This window comes from Sinohyriopsis cumingii, chromosome 3, assembly GCF_028554795.1.
Source record: "Sinohyriopsis cumingii isolate HCF-2022 chromosome 3, ASM2855479v2, whole genome shotgun sequence".
Lineage (NCBI taxonomy): Eukaryota > Metazoa > Mollusca > Bivalvia > Unionida > Unionidae > Sinohyriopsis > Sinohyriopsis cumingii.
The window spans coordinates 80,467,133-80,494,190 of record NC_142963.1 but is presented as its reverse complement, the minus strand read 5'-3'; the positions used below and the strand labels follow the sequence as shown (position 1 = coordinate 80,494,190).

The 27,058-nt window shown below is 33.6% G+C and overlaps 1 protein-coding gene across 1 annotated transcript in view; it reads right to left on the bottom strand.

The window, feature by feature from the left end:
* Positions 1-27,058, bottom strand: part of LOC149803181 (cadherin-23-like) — a 287,768-nt gene that overhangs the window by 30,221 nt on the left and 230,489 nt on the right. Inside the window, exons 61-66 of the mRNA XM_089953899.1 lie at positions 22,352-22,462; positions 21,422-21,596; positions 17,579-17,673; positions 7,888-8,025; positions 7,072-7,174; positions 387-641 (exon numbers count right to left, since the gene is read on the bottom strand). Coding sequence (XP_089810025.1) covers positions 387-641; positions 7,072-7,174; positions 7,888-8,025; positions 17,579-17,673; positions 21,422-21,596; positions 22,352-22,462 — 877 coding nt within the window. The remainder of the gene's footprint in view (positions 1-386; positions 642-7,071; positions 7,175-7,887; positions 8,026-17,578; positions 17,674-21,421; positions 21,597-22,351; positions 22,463-27,058) is intronic.

The following is a 27,058-nucleotide window of genomic DNA, read 5'->3' as shown; positions in this document are numbered from 1 at the left end:
GTGTTGGAATATGAAATTGAACACATGTTTGAAGCACGCTTCAATGAACCCTGGAAAGCTGGACACAGTAACCCAGTTTTGGGTCTCTCAAACCCATTCTTCCCATGCACAAGTTTTGGAGGTTACTAAATAAAAAGATAATGAAACCATAGCCTTGATGTGATTATTAAGAGTGTACAACCAGCTCTGCAGAGCAGATCATAACAGTAATGTTTGGGTGTGCCAAAATAAAAATCAAGTTTGATTTTAATGGGTTTAGTAATATTAGTAGATTACTAATAACCTAGACAGGGGGGAGAGGGAGGAGGCACAGTTTGAACATTGGATCAACAGATGGTGAAATGCATATAACCCCACATATTAAAGAGGATGAATAAGATACTCACCAGTCAGCTTGTATGTAATTTTCCCCTGTCCAGCACTGACATCAAGGATGCTAGTACTCAACTGACTTATGTTGTAATTGACTTCGTACACATTTTCAGGAAAGTGAGGAACAAAGTCATAGACATCATTGACATATACAGTCACATTTGTTGTTGTTTTCCTGGAAAGTTTCCCAAGATCTGATGCCATGATTTCAAATAGATATTGATGCTTAGCCTCGTAGTCAAGTGAAGTAATTAAGCTCAGTGTGCCATCTGGAAGGAAGACATGATACAATTAGTTTGCAGTAAGTACAATTAATTGCATCTATTTATTTGTAACATTTATTTGTAATGTAACACTAGGAAAAAGACTGCAGTATAATTATTGACAATTTTTTAATTTCTAGTACAGTTACATGGAAATGCAATGATTGATGAGTACATTTGCTAATTAAAATTAACGGTAAATACAACTACAGTGTACATGGAAATGCATTGATTAATGAGCACAGGTGTTAATTGGTATTATGGGTAAATACAACATTTGAAATGAAATGATTGATGAGCATGGGTGTTGATTAGTCTTAATGGTGAATCCAACAACATCGAAATGTAATGATTGATGAGCATGGGTGTTAATTAGTAATAATGGTGAATCCAACAACATGGAAATGTAATGATTGATGAGCACAGGTGTTAATTAACATTAATTGTAAATACAACATGGAAATGCAATGATTGATGAGTACATGTGCTAATTAATATTAATGGTGATATATGCATAAGAAAAAGTTGAGTTTATTTTTATTGATTTTATTTTTTCTTAATGTCTGGAGCATAAGAAAAACAAAGCTTGACATGCTGTATCAAGGATGACATGAACATTTTAGACTGCAGTTAAGAAAAGCATAAATAGGTTTATTGTCAGTTCCTAATGAATGTTGTTTCTGAGCACCTACATATGTACTGACATTTATCAATTACGAAGCAGTCAATAGCTTAATGATATAATGCCAAAACTAATCCTTCCTTCTACATCAGGAAAACATTTATTAACAACCCTGAATGTTTTCATGGATGTCACCTTTTATAATTAATTTCATGAACATTCATTCCAAATTCTGTAAATTCATATATTCTTGGGGTTATCCATCTTTGTTGATTTTTGGTTCCTTTGGATAATGGATTGACACATCTAAGTGCCAACAAATGTGACGATGTGAGAAAATGACCTGAACACAAAACCCCAGCCTAGAAAAAGTGAACTGATCACAATGATAACCACAAATCATTGAACCCAAAATATAGGTCATAGTGATCTAGTTTTAAATTATGGCTACAGTATTCCTCTAGATACTATTACATTTTGTCAAATTCTATTGATCCATTTTTGACATGAGATCAATAGCTTTTTCTATTTGTCATAACTAATTGTCATATTTTATGACAGATGAACATCAATTGGATAAACTTTTTGAAAGCCCTCTATGCTCAAGTGCCTTCTATCAAATTTAGTCAAATTCTTTTTGATGTGTTTTTCTTTTCTTATACAAGTAATTTTAAAGTTTTTCTGTTTTTAGTAATGGTGGCTTCGAAATAGACCCTTTTCTAATATTGTCTCCAAAATGTTTTTGTTTGTTTGTTGTTTTTTTAAAATAATAATGCTCTATCCAGTCCCATTCTGCAACAAGCTTTCTAATAAGTATCTGTTCCATATATTATTTAACATATGATTGCTGTAAAGAGGTTTCTGATTGGTCAAAACTCTTGAACTGGCCCAATGAATCGCCGCATAATGGAAACTGATGGAAATGAGCATGCTTGCTAAACATGGCAAGTCAAATGTTTGAGCAGGATAAGAGTTTGAATAACCATTTGAAAAATGTGCAGTAATGAGAATAGCTTGAACGCAAAGTAGATGGGAACATAATTGGTCAATCTGTATGAAAACTGAACACCAGGACAAGCATTTTGCTTTTTGTGCCATAAAGAGATTTACAGTAGTGGCTAATATGCTAAAAATGACAAGGAATTGAACCAGGATGATTTCAAAGTTATATAACTCCAAACTGATTAACTTCCAGATAACTGGTGGGAACTGTTGATATTGTCACCAGATATCCATGTCTATCAAAGATAGCCATATCTCTGCAGAGTTTTCTTGGCCTACAATATTTTGAGTGGTATTATTGTGTATATCATCAAAATATTCTAGGTGTGTTGGAATTCAATGTGAAATAAGAGTAATTTTATCATGATAAATGTTTGTCATGGCTGCTTATGGAACAAGGACTAATTCAAGAAACCACAACAGCATCATAGTTTGTACATTAATAAAAATCAAGTCTGCAGTACAACAGTGACATAAGGCAGGCACCTAGCATTTCTTCTTTTCATAATCAATGTCTCAAATGGATGCTTTTCTGTAATTTTGCATCATTTTCACAGTTGAAATTTTCAATGCTGGATAATATTTGATATTTTATATATGTTTATGTGTTCACAGATGCCTGTGCATATGTTCCAGGCTTGATACTTTGATTTTTAAAATCACTTAATTATTTAGTGTCTAGCCAGATTCTTCACATCATGTTGTATATACTGTATATGTTGTACATAACAGATAGAAGGCCTCAAGGTAGATTAGTTCTGTAACTAATTGAGTTACCTTCTTTAAAAAAAGTTTTTTTCATTATTATTATTATTATTATTATTAACTCCAATACTCCAATATCTCTTGTCTTGGATGTCATACAATTATAACATCTGTATAATTTTGTGAAAGTTGTGGTCAGAATTTTAGTGAAATTTCAACTATTTCAGTTAAATTTTCAATGAATGTTTTGGACCAAATATTTGTGAAATCTCACCAAACTTTCAGTGAAATACAAAAGACTTAAATGATGCCATCAAAGAATAGGTTTTGTATGCAAGAAAGAAAATGACAAGAAAAACCTAAATCTTATTTGATAATGTCTGTAAAAATAAAATGTATGATCCATTAAAAAAATTATTTTGAATATTTATCATTGATTCCCAATAATGTCTAAGAATCATTAGGCAGATTAATAGAAATCTGAAGCAGAGTTTTTATTGGATGATATTTATCTAGACATTTTAGGCAACCTTTTGAGATGGAAACCTTAGGCCGATTTTTTATTTCAGGTGGAAATTTCAGACGTTTTATTTTCAGGTAGAATTTTATTTCAGGCAGAAATCCTAGTTGGATTTTTTTGTTTAAATAGAATCTTAGGACAACTAATCTGCATACTTTGACAAAAATTCCACCAGAAATCAACCTAAAGTCTGCTTGAAATTTGCCTAAGCTTCTTTAAGTTTATGGTTAGGCAGAAAATGCTTAAGAAACTCATCTGAAGTCTGCCTAAAGTCTGCCTGGAAAATTTTGTACAGGATTTCAGGCAGATTTTTATTTCAGGCAGAAATCTTAGAATGGATTCTTTTTGTTCAAGCAGAATATTAAAACAACTAATTTGCATATTTCGCCTAAAATTCTGCCTGAATCTGCCTGAATTCCCCCTGAAATTAACCTAAGCTCTCTTAATATGAGCAATTATGGTTTAGGCAGAGAGTGCTTAAAAAATCCATCTGAAATCCGGCTTATGTCCACCTGGAAAATTTTGTATGGTTAGTTTCACCCAAAACTTTTGATTTGACATGCCGACACTCTGGATAGATCTGGGGGGTGAAAAAACAAGTTATTATGTTGAAAACTGTTTGAAACACTTCCAGTAATAAGTGGGACCTCCAGCAGCTGCTACAAAAAGTAAACAAGTATGTGCAGATAAAACATAAATATCTTAGATGTCAGAACATCCCCGACCCTGTTTTAGTAATTCTTCTCTAAAATACTAAACAAGAACATACATCTGATGATTTCAGTATTAAGTATATAATAGCCACTTCAAATAAAAAAACAAAGAAATCATAAACAGCAATATATATAATTTATTTCTTTTAAATTTACTTAAAAAACAGACAGCTATTCCATTGCTGCATACATTGTGGAAGGGTAAAATCAAAGGGTGAACAAATGACTTACTTCCTCCTTGGACTGGTTCCCTGTCATTGTTATAATGACAGTGAGCCAGTTTAGCTTTAAGCTGACTCAAGATTTTATATCAGGCTATATATGTTGAAGAACACTAGGATCAAATAATATCCAGTAATGATTTGTATTTTAGCGATAACCTTAACATCAATAACAATGCTGCTGTTCTTGATCCTATCAAATAAGCAAACACAAAACTGAAATAACTTTACACCACAGCAGTAGCTGTAGCAGATATAAGCACTACCATTGCTACAGTTATTATTATTATTATTATGAAAAACTATAATACATTGCATTGGCATAATGATTAGAATTCATCTAGTCTCTAATTGCCTCTTACTAATTCTCCTTGTTTTGACTTGGAGGAAAAATGTAATCTCTCTGTAATATGGGTGCCTAAGGATGGTCACTAATTTGCATACAAGTCAAAGGTAATTTACTTGCATGGATGGTTTGTGTAAAATTTGGTGAAAGTCTGTTGTATTGGTTTTTGGAAGAGGTAATCATTGGGTTTTTCTACTTTTAGTTACACGGTCATAATAGACAGCATATCAGCATCAAAAGCCATTGTGCCTTGCAGCTTTCTGTAAAATTCCTATAAAGTTTTTCTATTTTTAGTAATCCAGATTTGATGATGGTGACACTATGATTTGTAAATCCTTGGAAGGTGTTCATGCCAAAAGTGCTTTCTGACAAATTTCCTCCAATTCTGTTTGTTAAGGATGTTGTTAAAAGGTTTTACTATTGCTTTTATCAGCCAGATCATATTTGACTGTGGATTGCCATCATTGGTATAAATTTGAAGGGCCTTGACACGCCATGATACTCCTTGCCAAATTGAGTGGAAATGATCCAGTGCTTTTTGAGAAGTTTAAAATAGCAAACATTGACAGACAACAGATGGATGATACATTATAAAGGATACAAGACCATTCTATCAGCTTGTTTGGTGTTATGGTCAAGTTAGCTAAAACTGAGTTTCATGATTTACAGACAACAACAAGAACAACAATAAGAATAAATAACTCTTTGCTCCCACAGCCTAGTTTAGAACAACAACAACAACAATAATAATAATCAATAACTCTTGGCTCCCACAGATTTGTTTAGACAAATTTGTAGAAAAAGCTTTTAGTCCAGTTCTATTGAATACTTACATAGGTTAAGAGATCATTTTGTCACTTGTATCAGTGTATTCCCCATGGGTGTAAAATTGAGGGTAAAAAAAACCCTTGGTGTTAGAACTGGGAGTCAAATAAAAAATGTGGGGGTCAAAAATGTACTGACAAATTTACATCTGACCTGTACTTTTTCAACTTGAAATAGGATATTGCAACTTGCACAACATACTCTCTCTTTCTCTCTCTCTAACATACAAATAAACCAATATGCCACAATTAACAAAAAAATGCATCATCCATTCAAAGATTAATTGTATTAGTACGTTTTTCTTTTAAAGTTGTACTTTAAACAGTCTCCTTATAATCTTTTTGAAGCAAGATTATAGACCAACACATTACATATAAGCCAATACAAAAAGCCAAATAAATCTTTAACCAAATGGCAGTTAATTTACTGCCTGTCATAAAATGTGTACTATCATCGGTTTCATTGTACTTCGTCCTAGAACACATTTATCCAAAAATCAAGGAGGCTAATTATTCATCTTCTTTTTAATAAGTCACACTTGAACTTTAAGATCTTTCTTTTATTGCAGCAAAGTTAAAAACCAACAAAATCTGCAATGACCCCCTGACATTGTAATCCAAAAAATGCATTTGTCTCTGCATTTATCTCTGCAAGTTTACTGATTTCTTTGTTGTGAAAGAATGTCTTGGGTTATAATGTGTTCTCCAGTTATCTTGTGGCAAACGAGGGCAGATTTGTTAAAATTCTTAAACCCTGTCATGAAAGATTATTCACTTTTGCAGTCTTTGCAATCAGGCAATCAGTCAAGGGAATTATTTTTCCATTTTTCATTAAAGATAGATCCACAGTTACTCTTTTGTGTTTTGCTTCTTTCACTTTCTTCACTAATGATTCTTAATGCATGATGTTTTAATCTGGAGATCACTTTCTAGTGTAACAAGCATTGAGGTTAAACATCTCGATGACATCTTGCTGAGCTCGATGGAAATCATGTGAGAGCTTGCGAGATATGGGGAAACTACTTCGTCATAACAATGCCTATGCTAGTCTGGTTCCTTGTTTCGTATGTTCCCTGCATTGCACTATGCTATACGAATAGAGAAGTCCAATGCTGGGAGCAAACAAAGCAGGGAACCAGTCAATGCCTATGCTCAAAGTATACATGATGCCATCTCTCTTCCAATGCATTGGATATTAGATAAATCCTGATTGCATTATGCAAATCCTTTTCATAAAAAAAATGCATAAAAACAAAATGTGTGCGTTAAATTTCTCCAGCATGTGTCCCAGATGCACAAATGTGTGTAAAGGGAAACACTGCTTGTATATTGGTTGATGACTAATACTGCAGTTTTTGGGTCTGCTATTTCCATTTAATATAGTATACAGAATAATAATAAATGAAGCCCATTGTTTCAATATAGTCACTTGTAATTTTTGTCTTGCAAAATACATATATTCATCATTAAGAAAACAAATTACCAAGTGGGTTGATATAAAACAGAGCCCTGCCATCTCTTGTCATTTCATAAACAACAGAACCATTTTCTCCAAAGTCACTGTCATTGGCATACACTCTGAAGCCCTAAAATAATAGCACATGATTAGCAAATAGATTAATTAATTGGTACTTAATTTACATTTGATAGATTTCATCAAAGCGAAATTATTTGTTTGTATATTTGCATCAATCTTTAGCTATCACTGAAATATCGGTAATGAACTTGTCATCTGTGATTATTGGTGAGCTTTTATTTTACACTTTTGTCCAGAGTAGTATTAACATAAAAACTGACATTTATAAATAAAGGAATAAAATATATACTTCTAAGAACTTTTATAAGAATTTTTAGCATGAACATGAAAAGTTCTGCTAAGTTGTAAACAGTTACATTTCTAAACAGTTCATAACTGGTACTGGCTTTTTCAAACACATTTTAGATAGACATTTAAAAGTTTTCAAAATTTAGAAGGGATCTAAACAGTTTAGAATCCATTCAAACAATTTCTAATTAGTTCAAATAGAAAAACAAAGACCCTGATCTGTCATTGTATAATGCACAATCAAATAAGGATCTATTTAGTTTGTTCTATTTATTATTTCTAACAAACTGCATAGACTCAGATCTGCCCATGCATTATGTGACAGCAGACTGGGCAGCATGCAGTTGGACTAGACTTACTGGTGTATACAGTAAGTTCAGAAAATAGAATTTAATATAGGAGTGAGGTTTAATATGCACTTATGATTACTTAATAACCTGAATTTGTGAGATTTTTCTGATGCAAATGATATACCTTCACATTCATGTCATTCTCTGATACATTGAAGACATAAGGTTGGCCATAGAATATAGGACTGTTATCATTCGCATCAAGGACTCTAATCACCATGCTGGTGCTTGAATTCAGTGGTGGAGATCCTTCATCAACTGCCTGTAAATAGTTTGAATAATTCTAATAGTACAAAACCTCATCTATTGCAAATATTTGAAAAAATGCAATCTTTGTCAGATAAGTATATACAATATTGATTAAATAGTCAAAATTACAAGAAATATTAAAACTGATTAGTGTAGTCCAGAGTTTAAAATGTAATTTCATTTGCAAATGTTTCACACAAAAATTGTTGTACATGACAAACCACTGGTAAATCCCATTTTTTAAAGTGAGATATATGTTTCTTCAATAATACTTATTTGATTATGATACATTAGGAGCAACAAAAGTGCAAAAAGTTCTGTCCCACCTATTTGGAAGTCAGAGATCAGTGATCACCTCTTAAATAAAGAGACTTGCATAAACAATTGAGCCATTCTGCAGTTACTAATGGAGCAAACAAGCATGCTCTTTGAGGTTTTAAAATGTAATGGCAGGCAGGCTCACAGAGAGCTGCTCACACTATAATTGATTTTCAACATATTTATCTCCAAAAATTGGCTTCAGAGTCTTTGCTCCCCTATGTAATTCAGCTTCAAATCTTGGTCTGGAGTTAGCATACAGATATACATGTACCTGGATATGGCTTGTAGGAACAATGCCACCCCACCCCACCACTTGCAAATTGTGTGAAGTTGAGTGACTGCATCATTGTGAAGCTGCTGTATAACTTCAGAGATTTCTGCTTTCATACAATCTCCACTGCCCACTTGTTGATGAGTGATGGTACAGTATCTCCCACTTGAGAATAGACACATCTTTAGAATGGGAGAGGATGAAAGAGGAGGGGATTAATCAACACAATCCAAAGCCCCTCTGAATGACTTGGGTCACCCATTTGTTTTGCAGAAATAGGTTATAAACATATTCAGAGTCACAGAAGTCTGGCCCCCACTAGTAGAATGTCTATGGTGTTGCTAAGTCAGCATTGAAAATAAGCAGGCAACTTAGGGTAAAGAAATTTGGTTTTTACCTTCCCTGTAACATTGTCTTTAGACTGATATAATGGCTGGCTGCTGGCATGTGCACAAACTTATGCCTTTTGCCCAGCTGATCTGTCTTTCAACCATTATGGCAATGATGGCAGGTTCTTAAACAAATATACAGGTGGTGCAGCCAGTTGGAGGGGTAGTTTCAGAGCTGCCTGCCTCTGACCTACAATTTTGCCCCAAAACAGTAATGGTGAGCCAAATGGAGTTCTCTTTAAAACCACTGGCATGAAGCTGTTTCAGCAATGTTGCATATAAACAAGCATCAGTTAAAGACTGGCAAAAGCAGTCTGTCACAGAATTGTATAAATTCTTTTATTATTAAGTACATGTACTCGGGTTTCGTTTTTTGTGAACAACGATACCTGAGGGTGATTGATGTATATTGTACAATATTTTGAAATAGTGAGTTTGGTTCATCCTCTGCCACATGTGCGAAGTACTTTCAATGGGAAAAACTAAATGTTTCCAGTGCATAAACAATGTATGATGACTTCATCTGTGTATAAATGCCTCATTGTAAGATTAAATCTTCACCTTACAGAATGTCTTGTCAGTGAGCAGTCTACTTTAAGGACTTGCACATCTTCAGCTGAAGAGGTATGTGAATCATTAATTTCTTGTTTATAAGTTATAAATATGGTACTACCACATTTATTTTTGTGTGTTTGCCATGTAGCTTCGGTTTACAAAGTGTAATGCAAATATTTTCTATTCTGGTTTGTGGCTTAGCAACCAAGGGATTTATATAAGCAATATAAAGTTACATTTTTAAGAAATATTTAGTAACATAGGATTCTTGTCGGGTATGGTTAGGTTTACTTCTTAACCTGTTTGTTGTTTTGTAATTATTGTGCTGATAATGTAATATGTATATCTTACCATATATAACATCATTACATTTTATCATATATGCCCATGTCATGCATAGTACATGGTGTTAGATGTATTTTCAGCTGACCCGAGTGACCGTAGCGATTCAAGTTACTGGAGTGATTGGAGTCAACATGGTGCCAGCTGCAGAGCTAACCATAGAAGTCAACCATAGCTGTGAAGCTGAACCATAGCAGTCATAGAGCTGAATAGCAGGTGATCGGGCATTGCTGATTGAGATTGTGGGTGCTGACTGCTTAAATTGACCAACCTGGAATACTAACAGCTTGATTGGCTATGACTGGTAGCTGAGAGTCCTGGTGACAGAGTGTGAAACTCCATACATGTATTCTTTTAACCGTGGGATAATTTTGGGGGTTTGTAAAACCCAGTGTGTTTTGGGGACCATAAAGATAATTTGTATATCTGTCCCTTTTGTTTACATAATTTCACTATTTGAAGTCATACATTTTTACTATATGAGTAAAATACCACTTTTTACTATTTGAGTAAAACACATTGGTCTTTTGTTGTGAAATAACTGTGAATCAATCACCCTTGTGCTTGTACTGTGTAAAGTCATTTATTTGTATTTTTATTATTTAATTTGAGTGGATTATATTAATTGATCCAATATTTGGATATTATATACGCACGCATTAATCATAATTATTTTCTCATTCAAGTCATTTATCATTAAACACTGTATTTGTATCACCATCAAACATGTTCCGTTGTAATTCCGAAATCCCACACTGTTATCTTGTTACACAGTCAATGTATTAGCCATGGTATGGTGAGCTCCTCAGTTAATGACCCAAGTAATATGGGCCATAGACTCCCAGGTATGCTGGTTGGCTGAGTTTTCCACCAGTCAGAAAATTGCTCATGAGGCCAGATCCATCACTGAAGACATGGCAATAATGTTTTGAACCGGATTTGATGTGGCAGGAAATACATTCTTATCATACCAATTATAAAATCATGGAGCAGACATGTTTACTGCAGTTATATTCTTATCCAATGGGACCATAGAATGATAGGCATTGGAATGTGTCTTGTACCACAGCTAGTGGCTGGTACTTTGCTTTCCAAAAAAATGCTTTTGCATGCCCTGGGTCACTGATATGTTTGGACAACTGATCATTAATCTCCATGAGTTTGGCTGACTTGGTAATTACAGGTAAAGGAGACCCCTCCTCATCACTGATGTTGACTGATGTGTTGACTTTATAGTCATGCGTGGTGGAAGGGGTGAAGGGCATTTTTCTTGACCTGGCAACACCCAGAATATCTCATCTTTTTGAAGGCAGCCTTAAAATTAAACTTCATCCTCTGAACTGGAGTTGAGCTGTTGAGTATCCTCAGACTTGCTGTGTGAATTTTCTTGGTCCTCGTCTGTTTCCATTTGGGGATAAACCATGCCCTGAAGTAATGATGATGCAATGCCATCATCCCTAAATAAACCAGTGCAATTACCCTGTAGTAGGCAGTGAGAATAAAGAAAGATGGCCCTGCTGGACAATTTACTTGCACCTTTGTTGATATGATACAGGGGTCAAGCTAAACTTGAATTTTAGGGAGAAGTGGCTTCTTTTGGACAGAGTAGGGTACAGAGCTGAACAGGGATAAGTGGGAGGAAAGCAAGAAACACAATATGTGTGTGTTCTCTTATTTGAATTAATCCTCTATTTCTCAGTAGCATATTTCCATCTAGCAATGGTTTTATTTTCAAGTTGATAATTCTGTGTTAAATGTTTAATTAATATGAACACATGTTTTATGTGTATATAAATTATCATATTCATAATCATTATTGTATTCATTCTATAAAGTGTGAATGTTTCGAAGGAGAGATACATGTAATGTATTTTGGCTATATGACTTTGAAAGAGATACATGTAATGTATTTTGGCTATATGACTTTGAAAGAGGTACATGTAATGTATTTTGGCTATGTGACTTAAAAAGAGATACATGCAATGTATTTTGGCTATATGACATTGAAAGAGAGTTCCTTTGAAACAACCCAAGTAATATATTGATGTTAAAGTTTTGAAACAGAAACTGATATGTTTTCATCATCAAATGATAACTTGCAGAAATCAGGCAGTGATAACTTGAAACAGAAACTGATATGTTTTCATCATCAAATGATAACTTGCAGAAATCAGGCAGTGATAACTTGAAACAGAAACTGATATGTTTTCATCATCAAATGATAACTTGCAGAAATCAGGCAGTGATAACTTGAAACAGAAACTGATATGTTTTCATCATCAAATGATAACTTGCAGAAATCAGGCAGTGATAACTTGAAACAGAAACTGATATGTTTTCATCATCAAATGATAACTTGCAGAAATCAGGCAGTGATAACTTGAAACAGAAACTGATATGTTTTCATCATCAAATGATAACTTGCAGAAATCAGGCAGTGATAACTTGCTTCAAAAAAAGGGTTAATGGTCAGTCAGCTATTAAATAAACGTGCCTATAAATTTGCAAGAGTTTATTGGCACAATTGTTATCAACACTGCATGCAATACTTTTCGCCTTGTGCTACAACACTGTCAGAAATACCTGGCTATGGTGAGGGAGAATCTCAAAAGTCATAAACTACTATCATTTGTTGCATGTCTACAAAATTCACATGGCATAGTTGTTTTTACTTTCCTAACAGAAGAATGTGATGCTCACATTTTTTAGATGACTTAGTCATCCACTTCATGTGACCCTTGATGAATGTGTGTGTGTGATTTACATTTCTGACGTAGCTTTAACAAGTTTGCAGTCATATCCCTATGATATCTGCAGTATGGCAGTTTAAAGTGATGTCTAGCACTGGGGCATCATGACGCAGATATGTAGCATGATGTCGCACCCAGTCACATTATCCTGACACCAGGCCAACCAGTCCTAACACTAACCTCCTAATGCTGAGCACCTAGCGAGGCAGCTGTTAGTACCATTTTTAGAAGTCTTTTGTATGACTCGGCTGGGGTTCGAACCCAAGACCCCCTGCATCCGCGGCGGATGCTCTAACCACTAGGCCACAGAGCAGTGACCCTTGATGATATAAACAGAAAAGACAAATATTTGTCTATAAGTAGGGTTGGATTTGGAAGGTAGAAGGCTTATATTCCTAATGGTAATGTAACTGGGGAATGTATTCAAAGAAAAAAGGAGCATGCAGGACTGTTTCTTTACTTGGCATGCCCTTAGAGGTGGAAGTGGTCCTTCCTGTTTCTCTAGTCTATATTCAGAAATGAGGGCTGAGCTCCAGGATATTGGGCCTTTGCAAGGTTTGCCTCTTTGGGTGGCACTCTACAGTTTCATATTTTGTATTGGGTTAGACTTTTAAAGAAAAAGATTTTCCAAGGTTTTCCTCACTGTTTATACTGGCTATTTAAAAAAAGACCTTGTATATCATAGATTCTTATATCTTTGATGCTGTTAAAGGCACTTTTAATACCCTTTAATTTGGTGTATAATTGATGGATGCAATTTTGGTTATAGAGTATATAGCATGGCCTTAGTTCAAATGTGCACCTGTCACAACACTGCTAGCTCAGCTTGGTCATTTTCACTTCCTAAAATTCAGAGGTAAAATTGTATTAAAAAATGCTGATAATTTTTAAACTCATTTTATATTTAGTTCTTCATTAATTGCACTTTCAGAAATTGGTATTGTCTTGTCTGGCAAAATGCGTGTTCCCTATTTTGATAACTACTAAAGATAGTGTACCTTAGACTAATTCAAGCTGATATGCCAAGCACATTTGGGAGTAGCCATTTTGGTTAACTGTGTGTTAAGATCATGTACAATTTCCATAAGTACAATATCCAAAGAAATTTCAGCCACAGTACATGAAATTAACACAGAGGTATGCTAACATTCTCTCCAATGTGTATGTTGTAAATGCAACAACTTCACATTACACCTGTCACTATCTCGGAAGTTCATAATATCTGTTGCGCAGCCCTTGGTGGATTGTTTCTAAACTAATTCCACTAGAAGATCATGTGAGAGTAGGTTGATAACAATTTGCCACAATCACAGTGTGCTTTCATGGTATTCCTTATATGGAAAGTGAAAAAGGCATGCTGTAAGTTCACTGATGCAGCTCTGGAAATGGCAAGAGAATATATATGTACTGCTCTGTTTTGAAACAAGTTCCAAGACTGACTCCCATAAATGACTGGTAGGGTTATCAACAAACCTGGCTGAGATATGTTTAGATGATGAAATATATACATGGATACAAAGCTGAGCATAGATTCCACTGTAACAACATTTCAAAACAGCTGTGTGTTAAAAAAGGACTTCCTTTGATAGAAACCAATACAGGTTTTGACATTCACAAATCTGATATGTTCATTTTCATTGCCGGGGCTTAAAGTCTGAAAAACTGGCAATTACAAGTCTTATTAGAAAGCCTTTTAATAACTGTATTGGAGTTGTCGCTGCATCATGATAAATCAGTGACTTGACTAGAATGTAGTAGATTTTTGAATGTCAGTTCTTGGCCAATAGATCAATAGAGTATGGAAAACAAAACTTATGAGTGGATATTCTTCAATTCTATTATGATCAGGTAACATATTTGAAGAAACAATGTTTAACTGTGCAGAATTATTGCTAGAATATTATTTTATATGAAAGCATTATCTTTACTGTATCTACATGTACCTCTCTCTTGATAACTTGTGCACAATGGTGTCCAAAAACACTGCAAGAATAAGACATGCCATCCCTGCTGGACATTGAGAAAACTAGGGAGCGGTAATGGAAATGTTTAATGGCCAAATTTTTGTTTTATGATCATGTTGGGAATAATTATCAATAATGAGCATTTTCTAATGAAGTTGTTCACTTTTCTGTATAAATATTACCTTTATTTTCAAGATACCCAACCTCTGAACGAACTGGTTTCAACAACTATCATACATATATTACATCAATTCCTTTTGTGTTTGTTGATTCATGACCAGGCAAGATTACTTTTTTTTTTACAAAAACTAGGAATATTTATCTTGTGAAACAACTGTCAACATTCAAATTCCATGATTTTTAATTGAAAGTAATAATTAAACTTTTAATCCTCCAAGGGGCCAATTTACAAATTGAGAAAGTTAACAACAAAATCAGACACTAGCTTCTCTGCAATGAACTGTATCTGTGAAACGAAGGTTTTTATTTGACCAAGTACTCATTTTGCTTAGTTGCCGTTTTTGATGACAAGTGGGAATAAGGAGGTTAAGCTAAGGTAGTTATATTTTTACTTACACAATATTTATAACAGTGTTCAACTGATCAATTGAAATGAGTTGACCTGACACATACCTGTGACCACTAGTTCTTATACAGGTAGGATTTGCGTTCCTTTTAACTTTTCTTTTATTCCACCCCCTTTATTTGATTTGATACAAAAGACATTATTGATGATACAAAGCAAGTGAGTTTTGGTTCAGTACCACAGTAAAACAAATAATTCTGGAAGTCACATATCAAAATATAATTGGCACTATACTCACAAAAACAAAATAAGACACATTGCAATTATGACGATTACCCTTAAACTGAACTAAAAGATAGAACTAAAATATGAATTTCACTTGACAAAACATATTTAATTGGTATTTACTTATTAAAGTACTGCCTCCAGTAGACTTTAATGGCATTTTCATTATCAAAATTTCATTGAATATTGTTATCTATGGTGTTCTAAGAATTATGTTTGGAAAGAAAACATAATGAAATATATAAATGCTTATTAAGAGTTGAGACTTTCATGAGGTTGATTCTAATTTCCAGGTAGTATATACCATTTTCAATGATTTAATTCAAATTTCCAGGTAGCATATACCATTTTGGATGATATCATTCAAATTTCCAGGTAGCATATACCATTTTGGATGATTTCATTCAAATTTCCAGGTAGCATATACCATTTTCAATGATTTCATTCAAATTTCCAGGTAGCATATACCATTTTCGATGATTTCATTCAAATTTCCAGGTAGCATATACCATTTTGGATGATTTCATTCAAATTTCCAGGTAGCATATACCATTTTGGATGATTTCATTCAAATTTCCAGGTAGCATATACCATTTTGGATGATTTCATTCAAATTTCCAGGTAGCATATACCATTTTTGATGACTTCATTCAAATTTCCATGTAGCATATACCATTTTTGATGATTTCATTCAAATTTCCAGGTTAGCATATACCATTTTCGATGATTTCATTCAAATTTCCATGTAGCATATACCATTTTCGATGATTTCATTCAAATTTCCAGGTAGCATATACCATTTTCGATGATTTCATTCAAATTTCCAGGTAGCATATACCATTTTCGATGATTTCATTCAAATTTCCAGGTAGTATATACTGTTTTCAATGATTTAATTAAAATTTCCAGGTAGTATATACCATTTTCGATAATTTGATTAAAATTTTTGGGTACTATCCACTGTTTTTGATGATTTGATTCAAATTTCTGGGTATTATCTACCATTTTTGACAAATATGATCAATATATTAGGTTTCAGTTATCAGTTTTGATCACAATTGTCTTCATGTTCAACAAACAGGTGCAAATTTTGGGGTATTTTCTAGTTTTAAACAAAGGGAGTCTGTGCCTGACCATGTGTTATAATCAGTTCATGACTTATCAGGGCACAAGTTATCAAGGCAGTAGTGTATATGTTATGAATAAAAGTTAAATTGAAAACTTGCAGAAAGTCACAATGACAGATGCAAGTGACCCTGAGTTGACTCAACTGACTGACATCTATATGATGGGGAAGAAATCTGGGTTAGCATGATCCTTTCTGACAATTAAAGGTCTTTCTATTCTTAGTAATGGCTACTATATTAGACTGGGGATCAGCATCTTTTGTGCAAATTCTGATCAGGAATTTTTTAGCAAAAGCTGTTTAAAGACTTGTCTATTTTGAGTAACAGCAACCATTTGTAATAGCAGATCAGCATCAACTGTACAAAACTGAAAGACCTACATTATAAGTACAGTGGTTTATGAGAAGTAGTTTAACTCTTTTCTGTTTTTAGCAAAGGCTGCCATATTTGATGCTAGATAAGCATTATTTGTTCAAAATTGAAATGCTTTCATGCAAGATGCTCTCTATCAAATTTGGTCAGAATTTATTCAGCAGTTTTGATAATCTTTTTGATGGTTTTCATACTGTAGTACTGGTGACCATTTATGATGGTAGATTGGCATCAATTGTACAAACAAGAAACCATTCACATCAATCTACAAAAACTGGTATGAATACAACAAGACTAGGAAGAAAATGCAGAGTAGTGGAATATGCAGTTCTATTTCTTTGTATGCAGTGGTTCCCTTGATACTAAGGTAGAGACTTTGCAAAAGCAACAAAATCAAAAACTCAGCAGACCCTGTATTATCTAGACATTACTACAATAGGAGATCCAGAAGTGGTGTGTGATCAGGATGGAGGAAAGACTGAAATCCTTTTTCCCTTTACTACAGTTAAAATACATGTAGTACACATAATAAGCTCATTTTAAGCAAAATACCCCCTCCCTTCTCATCATCAAATCACCCCAAACCCAACTCTGCATAGTAAAATTCACGGTTTCACCGCATCTTGGATTACTATTTGCCAACTTAGTCAGTGAAAAGTGTTACCATGATTGTGAATTTGTATTCAGCCCTTGACTCTCTGTCCAGAGTTCCAACCATCTCCAGTATTCCTGTACTTTCATTCAGCTTGAAGTTACCACCTGTAGATAAATTTAACATTGATCATAAATTAAATCATTCATTAAATTTCAGGAATCTCAACAATAATAAGAGGAATTAAAATAATTAATACAATTCAATATAATTGCTTTTTTATGATGACACAAATGGGAACAACTTCTTAAAATTCATTCATGAATTCAATCCATTAATCTAAACAAGTTTTTAGTGGCAACAAATGATAAATGAGATTAGATAGTATTTATAATTTGTAATGGTGAGTGACTTTCCCAGTTATATATGGGTTACGTTCTGCAACCAACAAATGAAAACATTACTTGGGTCTTATCATGTATCCATTTTTAAATCCACAAATGACATAATAGCATTATTTTTCAAACTAATATTAGAAAATGATGAAAATAATTGTTAACATGCTATTTGTGACATATGTTTACACCTAAATATAACTGACAGTCTCCATGGATCAAATCTGTCTAAAACAGTTAAAGAAACACAAAGAGACAGTAACCAAATAAATCAGTTTTTCGATTGAGGAAACACATATAAACAAGGTTTTTCATTGGATGAATTTTTGATGCGTAATTTGTATGACAAATTCTGCAGAATGTACTGCCTCACCTGCTCCACTGAGGCAATTTAGAATATGCAGCAGAGTCACTTGAACATGATGGGTTAATGTGATCTACTTTTGTCTGTGATTAGCACTACCATTCATGATGAATACACATATCAAGTTTCATCACGGTATATACAACAGTGTCAGAAAAGCAGAGCTAAATGCATATATGTAATAATTACACCCATATCTGACATTACCACCGTGTCACATGAAAAACATGATTTTGGACTCCCAAACTACCTGACACAGTCATTTTGCAAAAAACACGATTTTTCAGCACCAAATTTTTTTCAACACCACCCCCCCATATTTCATGACCACTTTGATACACGCCTGTAATCTCTAGCATGTATGAGCAGTTAAGTGTCCTGCTGAAAGCTCAACTAAACCTATCCATTGGGCATACAGCTAATATAGACACACTTAAAACACTTAAAAGATAAGGCATTCAGAGATAAACAACCACCTTTCAGAGGTTAGTTAATTGGCTCACAATAGCATATGTGTCATGTCAAATTCTGCAGTGAAAGAGTTGATTTAACTAATTTATGAAGGAAACACATAAAGTAACACAACTCAATTCATCTGAAGTACATTGATCAATAAGACATGTTGAAGAACAGATGTTATTACACATCACTACAATGAATGAGAATGCTGAAGCCAACTTTAATAAAGTCTGTGATCAGTGGCAACCTTTCTGTGAAGTCGAAGTTTTACTCCACATATAAAATGAAAAACATGATTATTGTTGGAATAGTGTTTAAGTGTGATTTGTTTTTAGGAGCCTATTTCAGGAATCAATATGCCATCAGCAAAGCCCAGCAAAAATAAACTTCAAAACCCCATGTTGATAGAGTCTTAATTTGTCAAGTACAGCATCAAGCTGGGGGAATTTAATTCTTTGCACAAACTGCAAATGTCATATTGACACCTGTCATTTTGAAGTATATGTCTATTTAAATAGGAGCACCACCTATATTTAGCATCACAGGAGTGTGACATTTTATCATAAATTATGACTGATCAATATTTATAGTACTTATATGGTTATTTTGTGTTGTCACAAATTTTTGTTGTATTTTAATGATAAAACATCAGACTCCCGAGGTAGCATATTTGACATGCTGAATTGAACATTCAGATTGGTTGACTTTATTATTATTCATTATCTTAATCTTGACCCAGGATGACCTTAGCCATGAAATAGATTGATTAAAATACAGATAATAAGCACATGCTCTTATTTTACAGTTATCTTGTGTTGCTAAAGCATTAACACCAGAGCTAGACAGTGGCATTTATTACTGCTGTATTACATGTAAAGACCCCATTAAACTTAAAATATTGTGTTCTTCCCCTTCCCCAGTGAAATGGTCAGACCCAAAGGTGATATATATTCTCTTTCTATAGAGACAAGCATATCTCATGGTCTGACAGCATCAGATACAGTTCTGACAATGCTAACATTATGGCTGTTGTAAACAACACAGATATGATCAGGTTTTGCTCAAAGAATCCAGCAGGGAAGTTTGGATAAAGGTAATATCTGGTCTCTAGTGATTACAAAGATAAACACTAATGACACTAGCATTATATTCAAGCCCCGTACTGAACTATCGAGATCAGCAAAGACTGCATCAAACTAAGCATATATTTTGCCAGCCAATGGATTTTAGACTTAAACTTGATGTATGTTTGTATTTAATGTCTCAGTAGTTGTGATTATGTGAGTGCTTGCTCATGTGTATGGCATTGATATTGGACAATGCTACGTTTACAAGCTATTTCTTTCTTTGTAAGTGTATAAAAAGATTTGAAAGGCCAGATTTGAATTTCCAGTCACTGTATAATGGGTTACATGAAATCATAGCTTATTCTCAATTGGTCATATGCACTAACACACCTTGGGATATCACAACAACTTTCTGAGGTTCAGAAACCTCTCAGCACTGTCTGGGAATATGGCAGGCATGAACACCTACACCAGCGATAATGACAGTTCTGCTGGACAAGTGATACCTCTGTTTTGCCTATGCTTTGAAGCAAGCAAGATAAAAATCATGGCTAAAATTGATTGAACCCTTGAATGATGAGCACCCTGCAGCAATCAGCATATCATTGCATAATAGGCAAGAACAGCAGTGTCACCATTGTTTACAAATTATTACCACTTATAAAATTTTGGACTATTTTATATTTTTGTAAAAAGTGTTATCTTTATATAGCTAAGGATCCAGTCAATACAAAATCAATGAAAAATTACATGTTGGCATGCATTTTCTTCCATCAGTCTTAGTTGAATATCCTTTAGTAAGGTGAATTACACAAAAAAGTATGGGAAAAAGGTCAACTGTCACATAATAGTTAAATGAATATTTAAAAATCCATAAAATATGCACAGATTGAACATCATTGATTCTCATATCAAATATACAAAGAAAGGTCAAAAGCACACAAAAGAGTGAATGTTGATCATTGATGTTTTTCAGTATTATGTAATTACTGAAATTAAATATAGCATGATTTCTAATAGTCTCATATAGTTTTCAGTGACCATATCATTTTATTTCAGTGGACTGTTCATGCAATTATTTAAAATGGTGCAAGAATTTTTCATTTTCATTGTTTAATAAGCAACAGAAGTCACAACCATATCATTCTGAATCTTTCATATATATTTGCTTACAAGGTGAGTCTTACTGCAGACTGCACAGACCCTGATCTGCTATCACATAATGCACCAGCAGATCAAGGTCCATGTTGTTTGTTAGGAGTAATCAGTAGACTCTGATCTTCTGGCACATTATGTGATTGGAGATCAGGGTCTATGTTGTTGGCAGTTAAACTTGACTTGTAAGCTAGTATATTATATATGGTAATTTTCCCAAATTCATAGCGTATCTATTATATATTCCAAGATAAAATATGGTAATACTGATGACATAATAATGTTAACTGATCATAACATTCTAGGTTGTGCAAATGATTTTACAAAAGCAGATTACCTTAAAATCAGAAGCAGATCAAACACATTTCACCTTGATTTGCTGACCCATCATGCAACAGCAGTTCTGGGTATGATATATTTTTCATTGTGAAAGTGATCTATATGAGTCATATAATATTACAATCTATTACAATACCTGTCTCCCCTATTAATATGTAATGAATCCTGCTATTCGTCCCAGCATCAGCATCAGTGGCACTGATACTCATTACTTGATTTGTGGAATTGACATTTTCAGGGATTTCAAATTCATAATGCTTCTGTGGAAACACGGGATTATTGTCGTTGACATCCTCGATCGTCAACTCAACCTGCAGTCAAGAAAACATATGTTAATACTTTGAACATTTGTATGTGGAAACATTAAAATAGAAACATGATCCAGATGAAATTGACTTGAAATATATATCTTTGTGCAAATTTATCCATCTGCTAACTCCCATTGCTGAAATAATCAGAACAAATTGTTCATGCAGATATAAATATATTTTGTCTTATTACATGTATTTATGAGAAAATAATCAAATTGTGTCATCAATATTCAGACTTATGACTTTATAAAACCCTAAATTTTAATCAACATTACAAAAAATATATTTTTTCATTGTCATCCTATCATTTTAAAGTTTTCTGCTTTAAAAAACATGAACCTTTATCTCCTTTAAGCCTTTTTAACAATCCACATGAAAACAGTTTCTTCTGCTGTAAATAGGTTGCATTTGTTGAGATAATCCACAGAAAAGGTTTCTCAATGATAAAAAGTCAAGATAGTATTTTAAATTCTTACTTTCTTTTGCATTAGTTGTGTTATTGTTTATGCATTTTCTCTTTCTGTATGATGCCTTGATGGATGTGAACAATGTAATTAATGTAACCTAAATTTGGAGTAACTTGTTTGATAGTTTGGCAAGTCTGACAGTTTTAATAGGAAACAAATTTGTCAGATCTTTAAGCAGTCCAGATGGGAAATTTACTTTATCTGTATTCAACAAACAATTGCTTTATTTGGACAGAAAGCAGCAATGGACAATGATTTAAACACTGCCATTTTGAATTTAAAACTTACTGTTGTGAATGCTGTTCTCTCTGGTGTCCGCCCATCTGTCACTTGGATTTCAAAGGTATAGTGGTTCTTTATTTCCCTGTCAAACATCTTATCTGTTGTTGTTATATTGCCCTGTTAATAAAAACAATATATTATTCTAAAACATGACATGGTTGACAAATTTTTTCATGCTGATGTATGTATAGAGTCTAGATTGCATATTTAAGTTAGTTACAAAAAAGCAAGGATTGTCAGTCTGAAAAAAACATTTGTTCCAAGTGTGACACATGCTATGATGTATGCTGTATATCTTTCAAGAAATTTAACAAGTAATTTAAGACTTTAATAGCTCCTGTGCACTTCTCTTCCTACCAGAAACATGATTGTCAGGTCTTGCAATTTGCTAATTTAGATGAGTGTTGAGTGTGTGTGTGGCTTAGGTTTATAATGTCGGTTTAACAATTGTAGTCATATTGCTACAATGTCTGCAGTGTTTCAGTTTAAAATGATGTCTAGCACTGGTGCATCATGTTGCAGACATTTAGCATCATGTTCCACCCAGTCACATTATCCTGACTCCAGGCTGACCAGTTCTAACACTAACCTCTTAATGGTGAGCACCTAGCAAGGCAGCTGTTAATACCATTTTTATAAGTCTTTGGTATGACCCAGCTAGGGTTCGAACCTGCAACCTCTCGCATCCATAGTGGATGCTGAGATCTAACCACTTAGGCAACTAGAACAGTCACTAATTTAGATGAGACTATAGGCCCAGTAACTCACAGTTCAAACTTCAACATATTGTCAACATTAAGGTTAAAATTATGAGGACAATCATCACATATTAATGACACAGAATTACCCATGTATAAAAAAAATGGGGAATAAAAAGAAAATGGATATGATCAGTGGTATAATTCTTAACATCTGGATAGACACATAAAATCATTTATTGATAGTGTGAAATACTGTACAATTCTTACAATGTAAAACACCTAAAAACTGAAAACCTACAGGACCAAAATTTCATTTATTGATACTGTGAAACACTGTACATCAAAAGAGCGCAGTAAAACATATAAAAACTGAAAACCCATGGGATCAAGTTTCACTTATTGATACTGTGAAATACTGTACAATTCTTAAACAGTAAAACAGCTAAAAACTGAAAGCCTATGGGACTAAATTTCATTTTCAGTTTAGGAGGGTCTTCAGTTTATCAAGAGTTTCAGGGCTGTGAAAAAATGTTTAAAGGCACTTGCAACTTAAAAGAGAGAGAGATTGTAATTGTGAGAATACATCTGTGTCTGTGTGTAAGAATGCAAAAAATTAAAAAAATATGATGTTAATCCAGTTTTGTCAAAAATTCATTCTCTTTGATCAGACTATTAATATTGAGTACAGATAGTTCAATTCTACAATTCTTAGCTGGTTGTTCTGACATTATGCTTTGTGAGTGAAGACAAAATCTGAAGTGATGTTTAAGCATTATAGCAGCAGTTTTAGAGTAAAATTGAGATTTAGGATACAAATTTTGTTTTTGTTGTCAGAGTTGAGGGATTTCTATTTACAGGAAAATAGTTGTAATGTTAGATATGGAAAAATGTGGAACACCCCAAAAATTTATCTCGAGGTGATTCCTGTATATAGAGTATAGAGGGTTTATCTTTCATGGGTTCCAGTGTTGTATATTTTTTCTGAACCTTTAATATCTTAGTTCTTATAAGTAAAATGCAAAATATGTCATGCTGATTGTGAGTTGACCGTTAAATATTCTTAAATATAAAAATTTATTTTCTATGACCTCATTATGTATATTTCTGTCTGAACTTTCACAAAAGACTTAAATACGTTAATTATCTATACACCAATTAGGACTTCCATTTTTCCTTTCTTCTATCTTATTTCCATATATACTTGCTTATAACTTGAGATCAACTCCAAACTGCACAGACCAAGATCTGCTTTCACATAATGTCCTTGCAGATATGGGTCTATTCATTTTGTTTGTAGATAGTTGAACAAACAACATAGACCCTGATATGCCAGTGCATTATGCAATGGTAAATCAGGGTCGATGTTGCTTGCAGTTGGACTCAACTTGCAAGTGAGTACATATGATATAAATATTAACATGATCATGTCTTCTTTTGTATTCATGTGTAGATGTATTTTTGATGTTGATGAGGACTAACATGGAGCTAAAAATATTCAGTCATACATTCAGCATAATATATATTGTCAACAGTTGTATAAGTGTTGTTATTATATGCTCATTTTTTTCTCTGTTAACTTTACATTATCAGAATCATTCAATATTTTATGATATTGCACACCTTCATATTGCACCCACGCACAGGACACGTGTACCCAAAAGCGTCATAGGAACTACTTTGTAAACAAATCATGTACATTCGCATAGTAGGCGCAATACGCTTTGGTTGATTAAATTTGTTCCTGAATGAACTAAAGCAGATGTTTCATACCAACTGCTTTGCTACATTCCACGTTAACCTTTTGATACATTGTTTCAGATTTTGTGATAGACACCAGATTTCATAAAACTGCTTGGTACCTACAAAAAACATGCAAGCTATAAAGGCATAAACTGTCTCTTTTAGCTGGTAATAAGAATGGCAAAAAAATATACTTAAAGTTTTACATCCAGAATTTCCTCAAAATGTACTTTCTTAGTTCTGCAAATCCGAATTACATGAGCCATGTCATGAGTTCTCAAGCTTGATTACACATTTCGAAATTGTACTGTAAATATCGACTATATTCCAAGTGCAATTACATCTTCCTTACTGCACTCAAAATGAAATAAACATTTAATTCCACAGCGTCTTTTTGATAATTGCAATTGAAATGCCTCATATTTTTCCCACATTATGATTTCAAATAGTCAATTGACAGAACAAACACACTTGCAGATGTAAACACGCTTCTCCCACGCTGCTTCAATCCGATGTATTTCATGTACAATTTGCACAGATGAATCCAGTCCAAAATCACAAACTTTCATAGAATCGAAACAAAATACAAAAATCTATTAATTCCAGATCAAATGAAAAATTGGTGCAATGCGCATTCATTCACAATATGACTGCAAATTTCAATTTGAACTAGACATGCCATTTCTTTCAAAAGTTATGTCCAGTGCACGACTAAGTTCAAATTTATCTGGGCAGAATTATCTGGGCGGAGTTATGTGCGCATTAATAATGTTGTTGTGTAATGATGAATATGCACTTGTATATTTAGTTTGGAATACAGCATACATTCATTTACTTTGCTTCTTGTAGTGTATTGTGTTTATATAATGAAGCCTTAGGTAGAATAAGAAAATGAGCATATAATAAAAAGGTTACTGCATTTGTATGGGAAAATATGAACTCGTTTTGTTGGATTGATATACATGTACTGCACTCCCAAGGTCGTGCAGTATTCCATCCAAAAAACTCGTTCATATTTTCCCATACAAATGCAATAACCTATAATTCCTGCTTATTAATGTCATAAGTATAGGTGTGAAATATTACCAGTGTACTGGTTTACTGTGGCATGATACGTACCAAAGTACTTTTCACGTACTGGTATTTTGATCTAAGTTTCTGCCAATAAGGATTGTACAGAAATTCCTGAATAAGCTTGTTATCAATATAATGACATTGTAAGTATCTTTTTTCATGGAACACTAATTCCAAAACTTATTAATCATTTTACAAAATAGCTGCAATTTTCACAAATTAATTGGGACTACAAAAATCACAGCAATATTTATAAACTCTAAATCACATGTATCACATGAGTCTTGTATGGCATCATAGCAGAAGAAAGGGATCTTGTGAAAAATATTCAGTCCAATCCAACTTTTGGAAAACTTTCGAAGTTAAAAGGAGGAAAAATGTCATTTTTTTAAAGTTAATTGTTATTGTATGTTAATGGATTAAGGACAGAGAATCATTCTAAGAGTTTCAGGGGACCAGTTGTTTTCTGTTTGAATTTTACACAATTTCTGTATTCCACTAATTATTTTGTTATTTATTGAATCAGTGTGTTACTGGCCCTCTCTGATAGATGTCTTGACCCGGTGTTAACATCCAACTCATTGTTTCTCTATTACGTTAATAGTGCCACTAATAAATTATTGGGTCGACTGAACTGGTGGCCTAGTGATTAGAACATCCACCTCAGATGCAGGATGTCGTGGGTTCGAACCCCAGCCAAGTCATACCAAAGACTTAAATGGTAACAGCTGCCTTGCTAGGCTCTCAGCATTAAGAGGTTAGTGTTAGGACTGGTTGGCCTGGTGTCAGGATAATTTGAGAGGGTGGAGCCATCATACTACATGTCTGTCGCATGATGCCCATTGCTAGATATCACTCTAAACTGCCACACTGCAGACATCATAGTGATATGATTGAAATTTTTTAAAAACTATGTTAAAAATCCAAATCACAAACACACAGTAAATTATAGGCTTCAGTTTCCATTCCTTAATATTTTTTATCAACAAGCCCTTTACATGGCAATTAACATCCATCTATAGTGAGGTACTGACCAAACAATTTTTGAGGCTGGTGGTAAGGCTGTGATTTTCTTTTGAGCTGGGATATTTTATTTTATTCTTATCTGAAGATAATTCACTTTTTTAAATAATGTAATGTATATAACATGGTGTTATCTTGTTCTTAAGTCAGATATTTTTCAGCTATATGAGAGCTA